Source organism: Anopheles arabiensis, chromosome 3 (genome assembly GCF_016920715.1).
Source record: "Anopheles arabiensis isolate DONGOLA chromosome 3, AaraD3, whole genome shotgun sequence".
Lineage (NCBI taxonomy): Eukaryota > Metazoa > Arthropoda > Insecta > Diptera > Culicidae > Anopheles > Anopheles arabiensis.
The window spans coordinates 25,013,166-25,027,287 of record NC_053518.1 but is presented as its reverse complement, the minus strand read 5'-3'; the positions used below and the strand labels follow the sequence as shown (position 1 = coordinate 25,027,287).

General features: G+C 49.4%; 3 protein-coding genes across 4 annotated transcripts; 1 reads left to right on the top strand and 2 right to left on the bottom strand.

Moving 5' to 3' along the window:
- Nucleotides 1-2,233: 2,233 nt before the first annotated feature.
- Nucleotides 2,234-10,281, bottom strand: LOC120900132 (probable serine/threonine-protein kinase yakA). Of its 2 annotated transcripts, none has more exons than XM_040306753.1 (5): nt 10,082-10,281; nt 6,912-8,435; nt 6,612-6,758; nt 6,231-6,485; nt 2,234-6,161 (listed from the first exon to the last, which is right to left on the bottom strand). In XM_040306753.1, the coding sequence occupies exons 2-5, from the start codon at nt 7,791-7,793 to the stop codon at nt 4,260-4,262; spliced, it is 3,186 nt and encodes a 1,061-aa protein (XP_040162687.1). In that variant the 5' UTR covers nt 7,794-8,435; nt 10,082-10,281; the 3' UTR covers nt 2,234-4,259. The 2 variants fall into 2 exon arrangements, with proteins under 2 accessions (XP_040162687.1, XP_040162688.1); XM_040306754.1 differs by lacking the exon at nt 10,082-10,281 and adding an exon at nt 9,161-9,573.
- A 536-nt stretch (nt 10,282-10,817) lies between these two features.
- LOC120900123 (probable 26S proteasome non-ATPase regulatory subunit 3) lies at nt 10,818-12,706 on the bottom strand. The gene has a single exon (XM_040306734.1). The coding sequence runs from the start codon at nt 12,516-12,518 to the stop codon at nt 11,028-11,030; it is 1,491 nt and encodes a 496-aa protein (XP_040162668.1). The 5' UTR covers nt 12,519-12,706; the 3' UTR covers nt 10,818-11,027.
- A 165-nt stretch (nt 12,707-12,871) lies between these two features.
- LOC120900125 (calcium load-activated calcium channel) lies at nt 12,872-14,113 on the top strand. The gene is made up of 4 exons (XM_040306738.1): nt 12,872-13,101; nt 13,191-13,268; nt 13,346-13,520; nt 13,593-14,113. Exons 1-4 carry the CDS (start codon nt 13,041-13,043, stop codon nt 13,828-13,830), a joined length of 552 nt encoding a protein of 183 aa, XP_040162672.1. The 5' UTR covers nt 12,872-13,040; the 3' UTR covers nt 13,831-14,113.
- Nucleotides 14,114-14,122: the final 9 nt, after the last annotated feature.

Here is a 14,122-nt window from a genome sequence, read left to right as displayed (position 1 = left end):
CATTATACGTCACCTTGTTGTTAGTAGTGTGTATGATGATCTGAACGTGCATATTGGGGTAAGGAGGGAGATGGTGGCAAATATTCATTAACGTCTCGTCTTACAATAAAGCTCTTTTAATAAATAATGCCTCCTCCCTCCTCCTGTCGTTTCTGTTCGCTTACATTCCGCTTTCGAAACCACTCTTCTTTCACTAAATTGCCCTAACCCAAGGTTTTACTTTCGCGCGCACGTCCTAAAACACTGATCACACGTCTCTTGATCCTCATCCAGCAGGTTGTCACCATTCTCCTCACCCTCCCGCATTAGCTGTGTTTCTGGCATTCCCCCAAAAAAACATCAATCCATCTATTTACACAAAGGCTTCCAAAAACAAAACGAAAAACAAGAATGAAACGAGATTATACAAAACTACGCCTTACCCCACGGAATCCCGATCGTTGCTTTCCGAATCCCTTCTTCCAGTTGTATTGTATCATAGGTTTGCGTACACGCGTACAAGTTCGGCGAGGACATTCTCTGTTTGTGTGTGTGTCTCTCTCCCATTGCGTCCCGGCCGGCCCTCATACTATATTAGTCCTATGCTGGTCATATCCTTGTTTTTATCCTTACACATCTACTTGGAATCTACTAAAAAGTGTGGAGAGCGCGGCTACGATGCGAAGGAGAGAGAATTGGTGAGTCATAATAACTGCTTTGTAGTATTTTTTTTTTGTTTTGTTTTGTTTTTTTTTTGCGTAAGCGAACCCGGAACACAACGTGCATTACTTTAAGTTTAATTGTTTGTTTTTTTTGTTCCTTTTTTATGTTTAATGTTTGCTTGGTTCTTCTTACATTTGGGATTATATTTATATATATGTACGTAGTCCACGTGCTTCTTATCATGTCAGTACTTTTACCGTTTTCTTAACTACAATTTCTTGTTTTCTAGTTTTGTTTTTCCCCTTTCAAAAAAAAAAGATAGACAAACAAACACAGTGAGTACACATTCAGTCAAAGTACTAGAGATGGTTCCGTATGGAACTCCACGGGATGGACACACACGTGGAGAAATCGTCTTAGGACTTTTGCGTGTGTCAGCTGGGGCACATACACAAGCGGGGGAAGTTTCTATTACTCGTGCACGAAATTGTTGTCGAAAGACAAGACAGCTCGTTTTGAAACCACACAGTAGTTACATGTTAATGTGCAGAACGTTCGGTTAAAGCATAGGTTAAAGCAAACCTCGGGCCCAGTTTATGGACAAGCCAATGCACAGCAAGATCCATTCGCATCTTCCTTGTGTCACAAGCTCCAATATGCATGCACCATACAGAAGAGCGTTAAACAATTTGTGAACCACACATTTCGTCAAACGATTTGATATTACAAATCGAATCCCGAACTCTAACCTGGACGGTCTACGCTAATTTTAAAAGCTGTTGCTTCACAAACATAATTCACATTAAAACAAAGTGTTTTGCATCGGTAGCAAATACTTCCTCTTATGTTTTGCAAACCATAGTCCATAGTGGTACAAGTAGAAGGGCAATTCCTTCCAGTAGCACGCACACCAACACACAAACACACACAGACACACAGCAAAAAAGCCCTGCCCTATTCTGCAACCGAAATATGCTGCCGACATGTATTGTACAGGTCGAGCCGATTGTTGCATACACTTTCATTTGTTTCTTTTCTCTCTCTGGTTCGTCTTCTGTAGCACAGTAGCATCTGCAGCTTCGAGCAACGCTTCACGATCCTTTTCTATGTACACCGGACAGTACATCGTTCCATGTGCGACGTCCATAAAAACTGTCCCTAGCCGAAACGAATGCTTCCAACGCAGCATATTTGCCGTTCTAAAATTTCAAATTTTAATTTAACTAAAACCCAACCACACTATTATCAACGGTACTGCGCATCTTAAACACTATTAATGTGGTGAGACTTACATAGTATACCTTTTTGCTTCCATTTATTGATTGGTTTGCCTTTTTTTTTGTTTCTGGTGATTTTCCTTTCCTTAGTATGATTCGTAAATAACTAACAGACTTTTTTTTGTTGGGTTTTCTTATGCATTTTTCTGCTGTTCTTCAAATTCGATCCATGCTTATGCGTTTTTTGGATTGTTGCACAAACTTTCATCGTTCGGGTTGCAGAGCTTTAGAAGCTGTCTTTACAAACAACAAAAAAGACGGTCTTTACAGAAAGCTTAGCTGAGTTGTAGCCTATCTTCGTGTTTTTTTTGAAGTTGTTTCATTTTCCTTTCGTTGCCCCTATCCAATCTTTATGCTTTCATGCGTAAAATACGCGTACATTTATGTACTTTTCTCCCGTGTTTTATTTTGTTTATAGCCATTATTTCATCTTAACCGAGTAAGCATTCACACCGGCCGGTTTAAAGCTTTAACGTATCATGAACGGGCAACGGTCAAAATGACAGACTGTGGGACGCGTTTACCGTCGTTTCAGCAGCACTACGACACGAAACATACAATCGATATCGAAGATAGGATAACACATATTCGAATGCATTACGCTTGAGGCTATATGATGACAATACCACCACCGCAACCAACATGCGCGCTTCGGGGGTTCGCTCTTTTCCTGCCTGGCCATGCTGTTTTATTGTTTTTCCCTCTTGCTACTCGCTTCAGCATGTTTCTTCCTGTCCCAGTAGTAAGCATACATACGTCGTTAATTTAACTATCTGCTACTATGCTTATGCTATGCGCTAAAAACCGGTTTGTTGTCCCTTGTAACTGTACACCTAAACACATCCAAAATGCGAATGATTGTTTCAGAACGAAAGCAAATTTCTAAAGTTCAACGTGAAGTAATGTTAAAAAAAAGCACAGAGCGCACGTATCGAAAGCAAAACCAAGAGAGTGCAATTTTGCCAATATTAGTAGCGCAATGTAACAAACACCACATCTCATTAGAATACAGCATTAAAGCATTCAAGAAAACCGGGAAATCTGCTGCCCTTGTCTCAATATTTCACGATGGCACAAAACCTGAATTAAAATTTCTACAATGCCTGAATGTCTACTTCTCACACACTCGGGCTATTATTGGGAGGGTGGTGATTCACTGTTAAATTGGCAACAAAATGTAAAACCTTTCGAAACATATACTAAACAATCACACATACACATACATTATCGCGCAAAACATTATGATCAAAGCAGATGCACAACACGTGACACCTTTGTCGTGCTTTGCGTAACCGTCTAAAGCATGTTCGAGGAGGGGGGAGGGTAGGTTTTCAACGGTACGATTTCTTATCACGATCGTACTACGCTTATCGCCGCACACAGCAGTAGAAGCGCGGGGTTTTCGCCCTTTTGCTACCCTTTTTAATGTAATTGTTTTCTTTTTTCTTCGAGAGGGATGCTGATGTCCATCCTGTGCTGGAGGATTTCGTCAATGCCGCGCACAGCTGCTGTGTTGTTGCTGCAATTATAAAATCTTTCTATCCTACCCTAACTCTAAGAGGTCACTACAATAACATAGTGTGAAAAACCTACACCCAAACGATGTTTGACACTCGTCTTCTCGCTTTAGCGTTCCCCTGCTATGCTCATCCATCATCATAGTGACGGGATAGCATGCTGAACCCAAGCCGAAAGGGAAGATATGTCTAACATTAGCTGGTTTATACGCATAACAAAATAAATCTATCCTTCGTGTCTTTCGATGCTTTGAGGTCGGGCCAGCAAACAACAGAGGACAGTGATTGCTTGCGCACTTGATGCGCATGGCGCTGAGCTAAACATTCGGCTGGCGAAGCATGCCTATCCTTACAACGGAGCGGAAAGTTCCGCGCAAGAAATTACGGACAAAAAACCCAATATGCTTATCTTTCGTAAAACGAGGGAACGAACACTGCGTACCACACTTGATTAAGGAAGAGATGGGACACATCCTTACGAGATCATATGCCGAAGGAGAAATGAAAGGATAGCAGCTGTAAAACATCAATACATGCCCTCTTTCTCTCGGTCTCTCTCTCTCTCTCTCTCTCTCTCTCTCTATCTCCATCTCCCTCTCCACCTTGCGGCTCGTACAGGACATTCCGCGTGTTCTAGAACGTCCCGGCGTCAGCGTGCTCATCAAGCACGGTGGTCAGTAGTGTTGGCAGAATGCAGCGAAGTGGACGACAAGGGAAACGAACGAAGAAGCGCCGCTACGGCAGCAACGGACGCAGCTAGTGCTGCTGCCACCAGAACCGAACAACGGTTCGACCGGATTACTCTAACTCCCTCCAATGATTATCACTTACCGCTAGCACTAACGAGATTGCTACTATTACTACTACCACCACTAGTGCCGCTGGCGCTGTTGTTGCCGCTGCTAGCGCTAGCAGTGCTGCCACTGAGTCCCATGGCAGGGGCAGCAGCAGCACCACTGTTGCCACTGCTGGCACTGCTGTTGTTGCTACCGCTGACACCGTCCACCGGCAACAGGCTACTGGTCAAGGGCACATCCATGGAGCTGTTATTGCTGTTACTGCTGCTGCTGCTGCTCACGCTTCCACTATTGGCGTGATGATGGTGGTGATGATGATGATGCTGTTGATGATGATGGTTGTTGTTGTTGTTATTGTTGTTATTGCTATTACTGCTGGCACTGATCATATTGCTGCTGAGACTGGTGCTATTGTTGCTTTTGTTACCATTGCCACTTGTAGTATTGCTACTATTGTTGCTACTGTTGCCGCTGCTACTACTGCTGCTGCTGCTGCTACTACTACTACTGTTGCTAGCTGCAGTGCCGCTCTCCCCGGATGCTACCCCGCTGGTGGATATGCCCGCGGACAGATCCACGGAGGGACTGACGCCCGCTCCCGGCGTCGTATTGTTATTGACATGCGCTCCACCGGTCAGTAACGGTATCGTGGTGGTCGTCGGCGTTGTTACCGTGCTCGGCGACGTCGCACTGTTGCTTATTGTGTTGTAATCTAGGGTGAAGTTAGACGTTCGCGTCATATCCTCCATCGACGCTTCCGGGCAATCGAGGCCGGTATGCTTTAGGGAGCCGCAGTTGTAACACGACGGTGCCGCACTTGTGTACGGCAGCGTGCTGGTCGCTCCGTACACTCCCACCGAGCTGCTGCCTACTGTACCACCACCACCACCAGGCACTTTGGTCTGCTGTAGCAAACCGATCTGGGGCGAGGGGGACGACCGAACGGCACCGGGCAGACCGGTCTGCGTGCTAGCTACCGTCGATGCCGGTTGCGGAGGCAGAAACGCTAGCGTACTGTTAGCTACCACCGTCTGGCCCGGAACTCCGGTAGCGGCCACCACCGCCGTTGGATGGTACTGGTAAAGTATCGGTTCGGCCGCTTGCTGCTGTGGCTGCTGCTGCTGCTGCTGCTGAATTGTCTGCGCGTAGGCCGGCGCCGTCCGGAAGGCGGTACCGTGCGGCAGGGCCGCACTAGCGACGGACCGGTGCGATACGCTTACCTGCGGAAAGGTGGCCGGTGTACCCGCGTACACAAACTGGCCCGGCTGCGGTTGGACAGCGACAGCGGCTTGGTTGATCAGCACCCCTCCCGACACAACGCCGCTGCCAGTGGCCCCATTGTTGCCGGTGCTGCTCATCGTAGCACCGTTAGTCGTGCCGGTGGTGAGAAAATTCTGTGCCGTACTCGTAACCATGAGGTCGGATGCAGCAAATTGCTGCTGCTGTTGCTGTTGCTGCTGCTGCGCAACCGTCTGCTGTAGCTGATGCATCTGTGAGTATGACATTGGTGGGTAAGGCTTTTCGAGCCGGCCGTTTATGTTGCGCATGTTGCTCGAGCGATTCGAGCGGACGTGTGGAATCGTGGAGATGGTGGTCGCTGGCACCACGCCGGGCGTTTCCGGCGGCGACACGTCACCCGTGGAACCGATCGAGCTGCCCGAATCGCTGCCGGTTGAGTTCGGTTGATGATTCATGATGTCCATCATCATGCCCCCGACACCCTTGACGTTGTAGTTTGCCGTATGGTAGATCCCACTGCCACCGCTATCCCGTTGCTGCGAATGATGCTGCTGCTGCTGCTGCTGGTGATGATATGGCGGAAGCTGCTGACTGACGTAGCTCTGTTTCGATTGTCGCGGCAACGTGTTGTGCGCTTGCCGAATGCCGTTTCGCAGCTGCATCTGGCTCAGCATCACCATCGTCTGGTCCTGGGAAAGGCAAAAACCCAACGTTAGATCTTTCCTTGGCCAACCATCCCGCGAGTAGTTCTTCGCTACCTCATCAACAGATTTTAAGCTTTGCATTTGTGATTGATTCTGCTGCTGTTGTTGTTGTTGCTGTTGTTGCTGTTGTTGCTGTTGTTGCTGTTGTTGCTGCTGTTGTTGTTGTTGTTGCTGGTCATTCTGCTGGTTGCGGCTTATTCGATGCTGCACACTGCTCGGGTGAATGCGGGTTGGACTTGTCGTGCGACTGTGAATCGGCGATGATGGGTTGCTCATGTGGGGCGATGATGACGGAGGCGGATAAGATAGCTGATAGAAGTGTAACAGCAGCAGGGAAAAAGAGGAGGAAGAAATAAATTGACACAAATTATCAGAAGCTGGACACAATAGCAGTTCGAACTTTTTTTTAATCATTATGATAGATTCTTTTGTTACCTGCTGGTAAACGGATTGAACCCACCGCGATGACACGGTTCCGGCTGGTGGTCCTGGCGGAGGAATCGTAAAGTCTGTCTGCACCGGCAGCGAATGCATTGGGTCCAGGAAGTGCGTCGTAGTAAGCGTGACATCATTAGCAAGCGTCTGTAACGACAATAAGCGATGATATTGTACATTAATGATTCACTTGCTTTGGGTCGAAAATAATCGCACAAAATGTTTATCATTGAAAATTCTTCTTCTTTGTGTTCTTGGCCATTGGTACCCGAAAAAAGAACCCCTTCACCAGCACCTTACCTGCGTCAATCCGGGCAATCCTGCGTAGGTCAGCGTGATCGGCTGCCCGAGCGAGGACGGCCCTTGGGGAAGATTCTGCATCGACAGTGCCGCATTCGGTGGCAGTGCGTGAAGCGTTGCCGTACCGGGCGGGGGCGGCACGGCCGGTGGAGGTGTCGAGTTCTGTAGATGCTGCGGTTGATGCTGTTGATGGTGTGGCTGCTGCTGCTGCTGTATTGGCGATTGCTGCGGACTGTTGCTATGCAACGAATCCATCGAATGATGCTGCGATGGTGTCTGCTGATGATGCTGATGAAGATGCTGCTGTTGCTGCTGCTGCGAGTGATGGTGCTGCTGCTGCTGCTGTTGCTGCTCGAGCGCCACCTCCTCACGCTCCGCCGACCGTGGGCTAGCAGCTGCTTTCAGTTCCAACGATTTCAGCTTGCTAAAAATTTCGCCACAGTGCAACCGCTGCTCGAACGAAAACACCGGATGATTGGTGGCCATCGTGTACACGAGCAGCAGCTCCTGCTGATCGTCCTCCTCGAACAGCCGCTGCAGATCGGGCCGCGCGCCCCAACCCTCGAGCGTTTTGAACAGCTCGTTCGCGTACGCATGGTTGCACGCCCGGTACAGCGCAAGAAACAGGGCCATCTTGCGCCGGATCCGCTGGTCGGTCGGTTCGCCCGATGCAATATCCGCGATGAACTCCTGCGGATTGTTCACCTTCAGCTCGGCACCACGCAGCTCCGGTGCGTCCCGCCGGCCCAGCTCTTCCAGGTACGTGCCGAGGAACCGCAGCTCGAACGGCAGGCACATGTTCAGCATGATGCACATCGTGTCTATTCTGCTGTAGCTCTTCAGATCTCTGAACCAACCGACGACGTCCTCGTTACAAATCATTTCCAGCAACACATTTGATTCTACGGTGCACGCGAAGTTCGGGGTTTGTGTTGCTCTGTTCCGTGTGTGGAGGTTGTTTTCTTCCTTTCTTTTCTTTTTTTTTCGCACCGCCAAAAGTAGTGTGGTCGTTTACCGATCCGATGTGTTGGTGCGTGCTGTGTGCCGTGTTGCAGTAACACGTTGCTGACGAGCGTTATTGTTGTCGTTCTGTTCGACGGATTTGTTTACTTTCTCCCTCGAGCCAGTAGACGGTTGTTTGGCCTTTGAGCCACTTTCTGGTCTGACCTGGTCTGGCCTGGCCCCTTCACCAGGGCAATAGGTATTCACCAAGGGGCACGCGCTAGTGGCAGTGCTGATGGTCAACCGTACACCCGATCGGCCGATTCCAGTCAATTAGTAGTTCACGTACACAGCCGGCGCCGTCGTTTGGCTTACATCCATTCTCTGCACGGCCCAGCGTTAAATAGTAGCATGCATTTGTCCAGCTGTCTTTAAAACTGTGAGCCATGTATCATTCATGTCTGTATCCGCAAGAACTTCGACAGCGAGTAGGGGGGTTTTCCTGTCGTTTTACGCACCTCCCCAATTGGTCACCAATCAATAGAGGGAGTAGTTTTTATCCGACGGAGGCGCAAGGCCCACCTAAAAGAGGAAAAGGGAGAAAAACAATACAATATTACAATTTCTCACTGCTGCAGACGAAAACACTATTGTCGCTTAATCTACTACTATTACACCACACCATAATGGATGGGACCCCCTGACCCACCAACCCCCACGCACCACGTTCTTTCCGCGATTTGCGTAGTGTTTTTTTTTTCTTCTTCTGTGCGCTCCCTAGCTGCTTTCTTCGCACACTCACACAGAGAGGAGTGTGCAATGCTCGAGCATACCCGTGTAGCGAGAAACGCACGCACGCACAAATGTGCAACTAAACTTTGTCATCAGAGCAAGCAGCGAGTGGCAAGGAGGAGTCATCGACAACTGGTTGCAATCCCGTTCAAAATGGCAACGTAGGCTGGATTTACAAACATGTAGAACACTTCTTAGTGACGCAAATTGAGCGAAAAGCTTCATTTTTATACAAAACATTTGCTAATTTCTACATGAAAGGGTGCTATTGGGCATGTTCCACCGTTGGGCCTTGGGGGTGAGGCGGTGTGTGCATGTGTGTGATGCTGTGACATAAAATTGGGCCAAGGGTGCTGCACTCGCCCGAGCCCGATGCACCGACCCACAGTCTCACAGTGAATCAAAAATCACCCATTAACCTTCCGCCTATTGCGCTTGGGCCGCTTGGGCCGAAGCCTTTCTAATCATCCGCCAGAACACACACACACACGGGCTAGAGAGTTCGCAATACGCACCAGAGGAGGATTCGTCATTTCGGCCCTTCCGAGAAGTTTATTACAGTCCTTTCCAAAAAATGTACATCCCCCGTGTCGAGCCGATTGGCTGCGGGCGGAGAATAGTTTTATCTTCCATTCAACACTTTGATAACACTTTCTTCACAACAATCCTCGTCGGCACGGCTCTGGGTTGGTGTGGTTGATGTCCCTGAGAAAATTAATCTTTTCCGGAACGAAAAAAAAAATAAACTGCACATAGCACACATACACGCACACATTTCAACCGTGTACGCACTAGCCCACACAACTAGATACCCATACACACACATGCACACGGGGCATGTACACTGTCAACGAAGAACAACACTCCTTCTCCTTCCTCGGTGGCCTTTCATCCGGGTTGTGTTGAGTGAGGGCGGGGACGGGGGGTGCTTGAACCTGGGGCACTTTCTTCATGCAGAGCGGCACCGTACGAGCTCCACGCGATCTCTCGTTCCGATATGGCCGGAAAATGGTTCACTCTAGAATCGTTGCTACAGCCCGAGATACGCTGCTGCGGCTGTCAAAAGTGATGGGTCGCCCCGCCGCGGATTACTGCGATCTTTTGCAGGCAAACCCACACACACGCAAACACATACACACACACCCATGCACACTGTGCAGTTTTCCACAGTTCGCCTGTTTCTTGCGAGTCTGTTTTCTTCTTATCTACTTCACTGGCAGGCACGCGTTCAGGTTCCGCAAACCAAACCAACCCGGGGGAAGCATTAGAATAGTGTTTCCAATTACGCACTGTCCTGTTCGGTTTTCATGCCCATCCACCATTATTGGGTCGGTGTGTTGCCCCGCTATTTTCGTAAAAAAAATCCTTTCCCCTACACTGGCCGCTGTCGCCGTGATCATCTGTGTGTATCCTTCCGCTCCGAAACCGCAGCATACCTTTTTTTTCTCCGCAATCGCACAGGAAAGCAGTCAGGGACGCGCTTGGATCGGTTCCCGCTGCGAAGCGTGTTTTATGCGTTTTGTTTCCGCGTTGACCACACCAATTTTTAACACTACAATTTCCGAACACACAATGGAGTACGCGAGCTGCTACAGAAAATAAACGCGACAAGAAATGTCTCTCGGTCAGTTCTGGCTCCGACAAATCGTTCCGCTTGCTTGGCAACGAAATCAGGGCTCAGATTTGCTTGCTGCAATCGACCACCTTTTAACGAAGCTACTGTCAAAAAACGCCAATTTTTAACGAAAACTCCGGTTGGTCGACCGGTTTATTTTGAACCTGGAATGGGGTAAAATGTTTGTACAATTTTAAAATAGCGAATTAAGTTGTTGTTTGCTGTATAAATCAATTCTTTCATTTCGCTAAACCATAGCAACTAACAAACACAATAATCTAAAACAAATGAGCCATCATTAATTTTCTTGAAAAACAGGCCCAGTATGTTAAATTTCTTTACTGCTTGACTTTCGGCTTCAGGAGCGTTCAGAAAGGAATTTAAATTTCACGAGATTCTACAACTCCGGCTTCATTATCATTACATCTTACAAAATTAGCTTATGTTACATTGCAATTCAGTTAAGGTACTTCAAACAATAATTTGGTGCAATTTAGTAAGATGAATCTTTCGAATGTTTTGCAGAGAACTGACCACATGAAAGAACTCAAAACCCGTTTTAGGTGTAGAAATTGTAGCAGTTCCTATCTTTATTATTCAAAAAAGGGAAATACGCATTTTGCACGACGAACAAACCATTAAATGAACCTATTTCTGGAGTTTGTGTTTTGTAAGATACGATCTCCAACACTCCAAACGCTTGGATACACCAGGGCGCATAGCTTTTCTCTGATGTTGATGTTCCTTTTTTTTTTGCTGCCGAGTGCTTAGAATCCATCGTCATCCTCCTCGGCCATCTCCTTCGCCAGCTCCAGATCCTGCTGCTCCCGTTCCCGTCTCTCCTCGGCGCTTTCCAGCTCCTTTCCGTACGACTTGGGCGGGTAGCGCATCGCCTTCACGCTCTGATTGTGCAGATCCAGACAGAACGAAATGCGCTGATGGAAAGCGAGCTGCGGTTCACGGGTCGAGTAGATGTCGGTGCTCTCCTTGCTGCGCATGTACCCCTTCTCGGGATCGAGCGTGGCCTCGATCACGCCGTCGCGGATCGCCTTCGCCACGATGAACTCGGCGTCTTCGGGCGAATCCAGGCCAAGCTTGCGCGCAATATCCTGCGGGCTGATGCGCGAGTACGCCAGGCCGATCGAACGGATCGCCGTCTTGATGACGTTGTGCCGCAAGCGAATGATCAGCGTGAACGTGTGATCCTGACGGAACTGTTCGCCAAAGTTAACCAGCACCTCGCCGAAACGCTGCAGATTGCCCATCCGCACCGCTTGAGTAAGCTGGAAGTAGGGGCCGAGCGAGCGGCGCAGTGCAGCCTGTCGGAACACCTTCCGCTCTGGTATATCGCCAAGCAGCAGCTCCACCACGATCACCAGCTTTTGCACCGTCTGGCGGAATCCGACCGCGGCCTGCTGGGGTGCTTTCCGCAGCGCTTGTACCAGCTGCTTGTGCGCCACACTGTACTCCAGCTTGGCCGCCTTGATGCGCCCCAGGTAGTAGAGGAAGCGGGCACACTCGTTGTTGCTGGCCGTTTCCGGAAACACCGACTTGTTCACCAGCTTGTCCGCCTGATCGTACAGCGAGTAGTGCAGATAGTTGCGCAGCAGACAGTTGATCAGCACCGCCTGGCCCTCGAAATCGTTCCGCAGTGTGGCCGTACGCAGCCGGGAGTGTAGGAACGAGCGAATACTTTCCAAATCGTTGTTCAGTTCGGCCACCCGCGAGTGGTAGAAGTAGCTCTTGGCCGCAATCAGATCCAGCGATCGGCGGTTCTGCCCGACCACCTTCGCCATCAGATCCTGCGAGCATTTGGTCGCCTTCGGCAGATCGTTCTTGTCCAGCAGGCGCACCAGCAGCAGCAGATGGAAGTAAGCGTCCACCTCCGGCACCGGGCTCTTGATGGCGGCGCGGGGACGGGGCAGCTCCGGCTCCTGCGCTCCGGCCGGATAGTCCTCGATGTACGCCATTATTCCGTCACGCTCCGGTCCGGCCGGGTACAGCTGCACGGCCAGCGAGCGCACCACCACCAGCGCCAGCTTGCGGCGCGTCGTCGGAAGCGAACGCAGCACGCGCAGTATGAAGCGCGGCTCCTTGCTCACGACCGCCTTGTCGATCTGTCGGGCATGGTCACGGATTTCCTGGACCGCCAGCAGCTCCGCGTCTTTCTTTGCGGCCTCCGCATCTTCGGCACTTTCCATCTCCACATCCACGATGGGGTCGGCTGGGGCGGCCGCTGCTGCAGTCTGCGAAACCATCGCTAAAACGGACGACAAACAATTCTTTTATCACACACACGACGGGCTACGCTTATCCTTTACGCTGCACTCCGATATGTGCCGCAGGGGGTTTTTTCGCAAATGCTTCACAAAGAGTAGCGAGATTTATTCGCGATGCACGGACGATGTGTTTTGTGTGTGTTTTGTGCCAAGTCATGGAAATTCGAGCAGCTCCTTTCGTCTTGTCATTCTTCCCGAGCAGTTCGGTGACGTTTATTCGAGCACTAGGGAGTGCGGTTACAGCAACGTGCTGAAAGCGTGAAGCGCCCCGGGTGCGTATAGCTTTGCGGAGTTGCTTTGGCAACAAATGTTGTTCCACATCAACCAAAGCAGATGACACTTTTCCATCCACCCCGCACCGATACGGAACCAACAAACTGCTAATCAGCAGGTGCGAACACACTTGAAGGAGAAAAAACCAATTGCTGTGGATTATTCCTTAAATTGTGTATCAAAAAGTACGCTTCCAGCCACGAAAACCTTCCAACAAGCTCGACCAACATGTGGGCCGATACGCTGCTAATTGTTTTCATATCCATTTTCACCGCACTGCTGGGAGAAGGTAAGTGTGAAACGAGCAGCAGTAGAACGGTGACTATTTATGTACAAATTAACATGCTCAATCCATGTTCTCCCTTTCGCCAATTCTAGGATTAACCTGGGTGATGGTTTATCGCACGGAAAAGTACCAAAAGCTGAAGGGAGAAGTCGAAAAGCAGAGCAAAAAATGTAAGTCTTTGGCGCCCCACCGTTGTCTGGTGCACTTTAGCTTCGCATAGCTAATGCTGGTTCGTTCCTCTTTGCAGTGGAAAAACGGAAAGAAACGCTCGGCGAATCGTTAGACAAGAACCACAAAAAGAAAATCGAACGCGATGAGGAAAAGCTGAAGAACAACAACCGCGATCTGTCGCTGGTCAAGATGAAGTCAATGTTTGCCATCGGTTTCGCGTTCACCGCACTGCTCAGCATGTTCAACAGCATGTAAGTTAGCGCCCTGCGCTGGTGACCACTCGCTGTCTAACTTATCATGTCTCCACGCCTTCTTACGCACAGTTTCGATGGGCGAATTGTGGCCCGCCTACCCTTCGTGCCAATCTCGTGGATCCAGGGGCTAAGCCATCGAAACCTGCCCGGCGATGACTACACCGAGTGTTCCTTCATCTTTCTCTACATCCTCTGCACGATGTCCATCCGGCAGAACATCCAGAAGATGCTGGGCTTTGCACCGTCGCGTGCCGCCAGCAAGCAGGCCGGAGGATTGTTCGGACCAACGCCGGGACAGTTTAAGTAAATGTGGCTGATCGTGGAGCACTCCACCACAGCACGACCGGACGGGTTTGACTACCACCACCACCAATCGCCTTTTGTGGCAACTAATATTTAACAGCAACATCAACCGAGGGGCAACGAAACAGTTTATTTAAAAGACCAACGAATAACGCGCCATTTAAGCGGGCGCGCGCGTTCGTTACATTTGTTTTCATTGCATTTTGTTTTGTTAATAAGTAGTAATAGTAGGATTTGTGTGTGTTTCAGCGATCGAGATTAAATAAAGCTTTCGTTTCAAAGATGGACCGACAGAA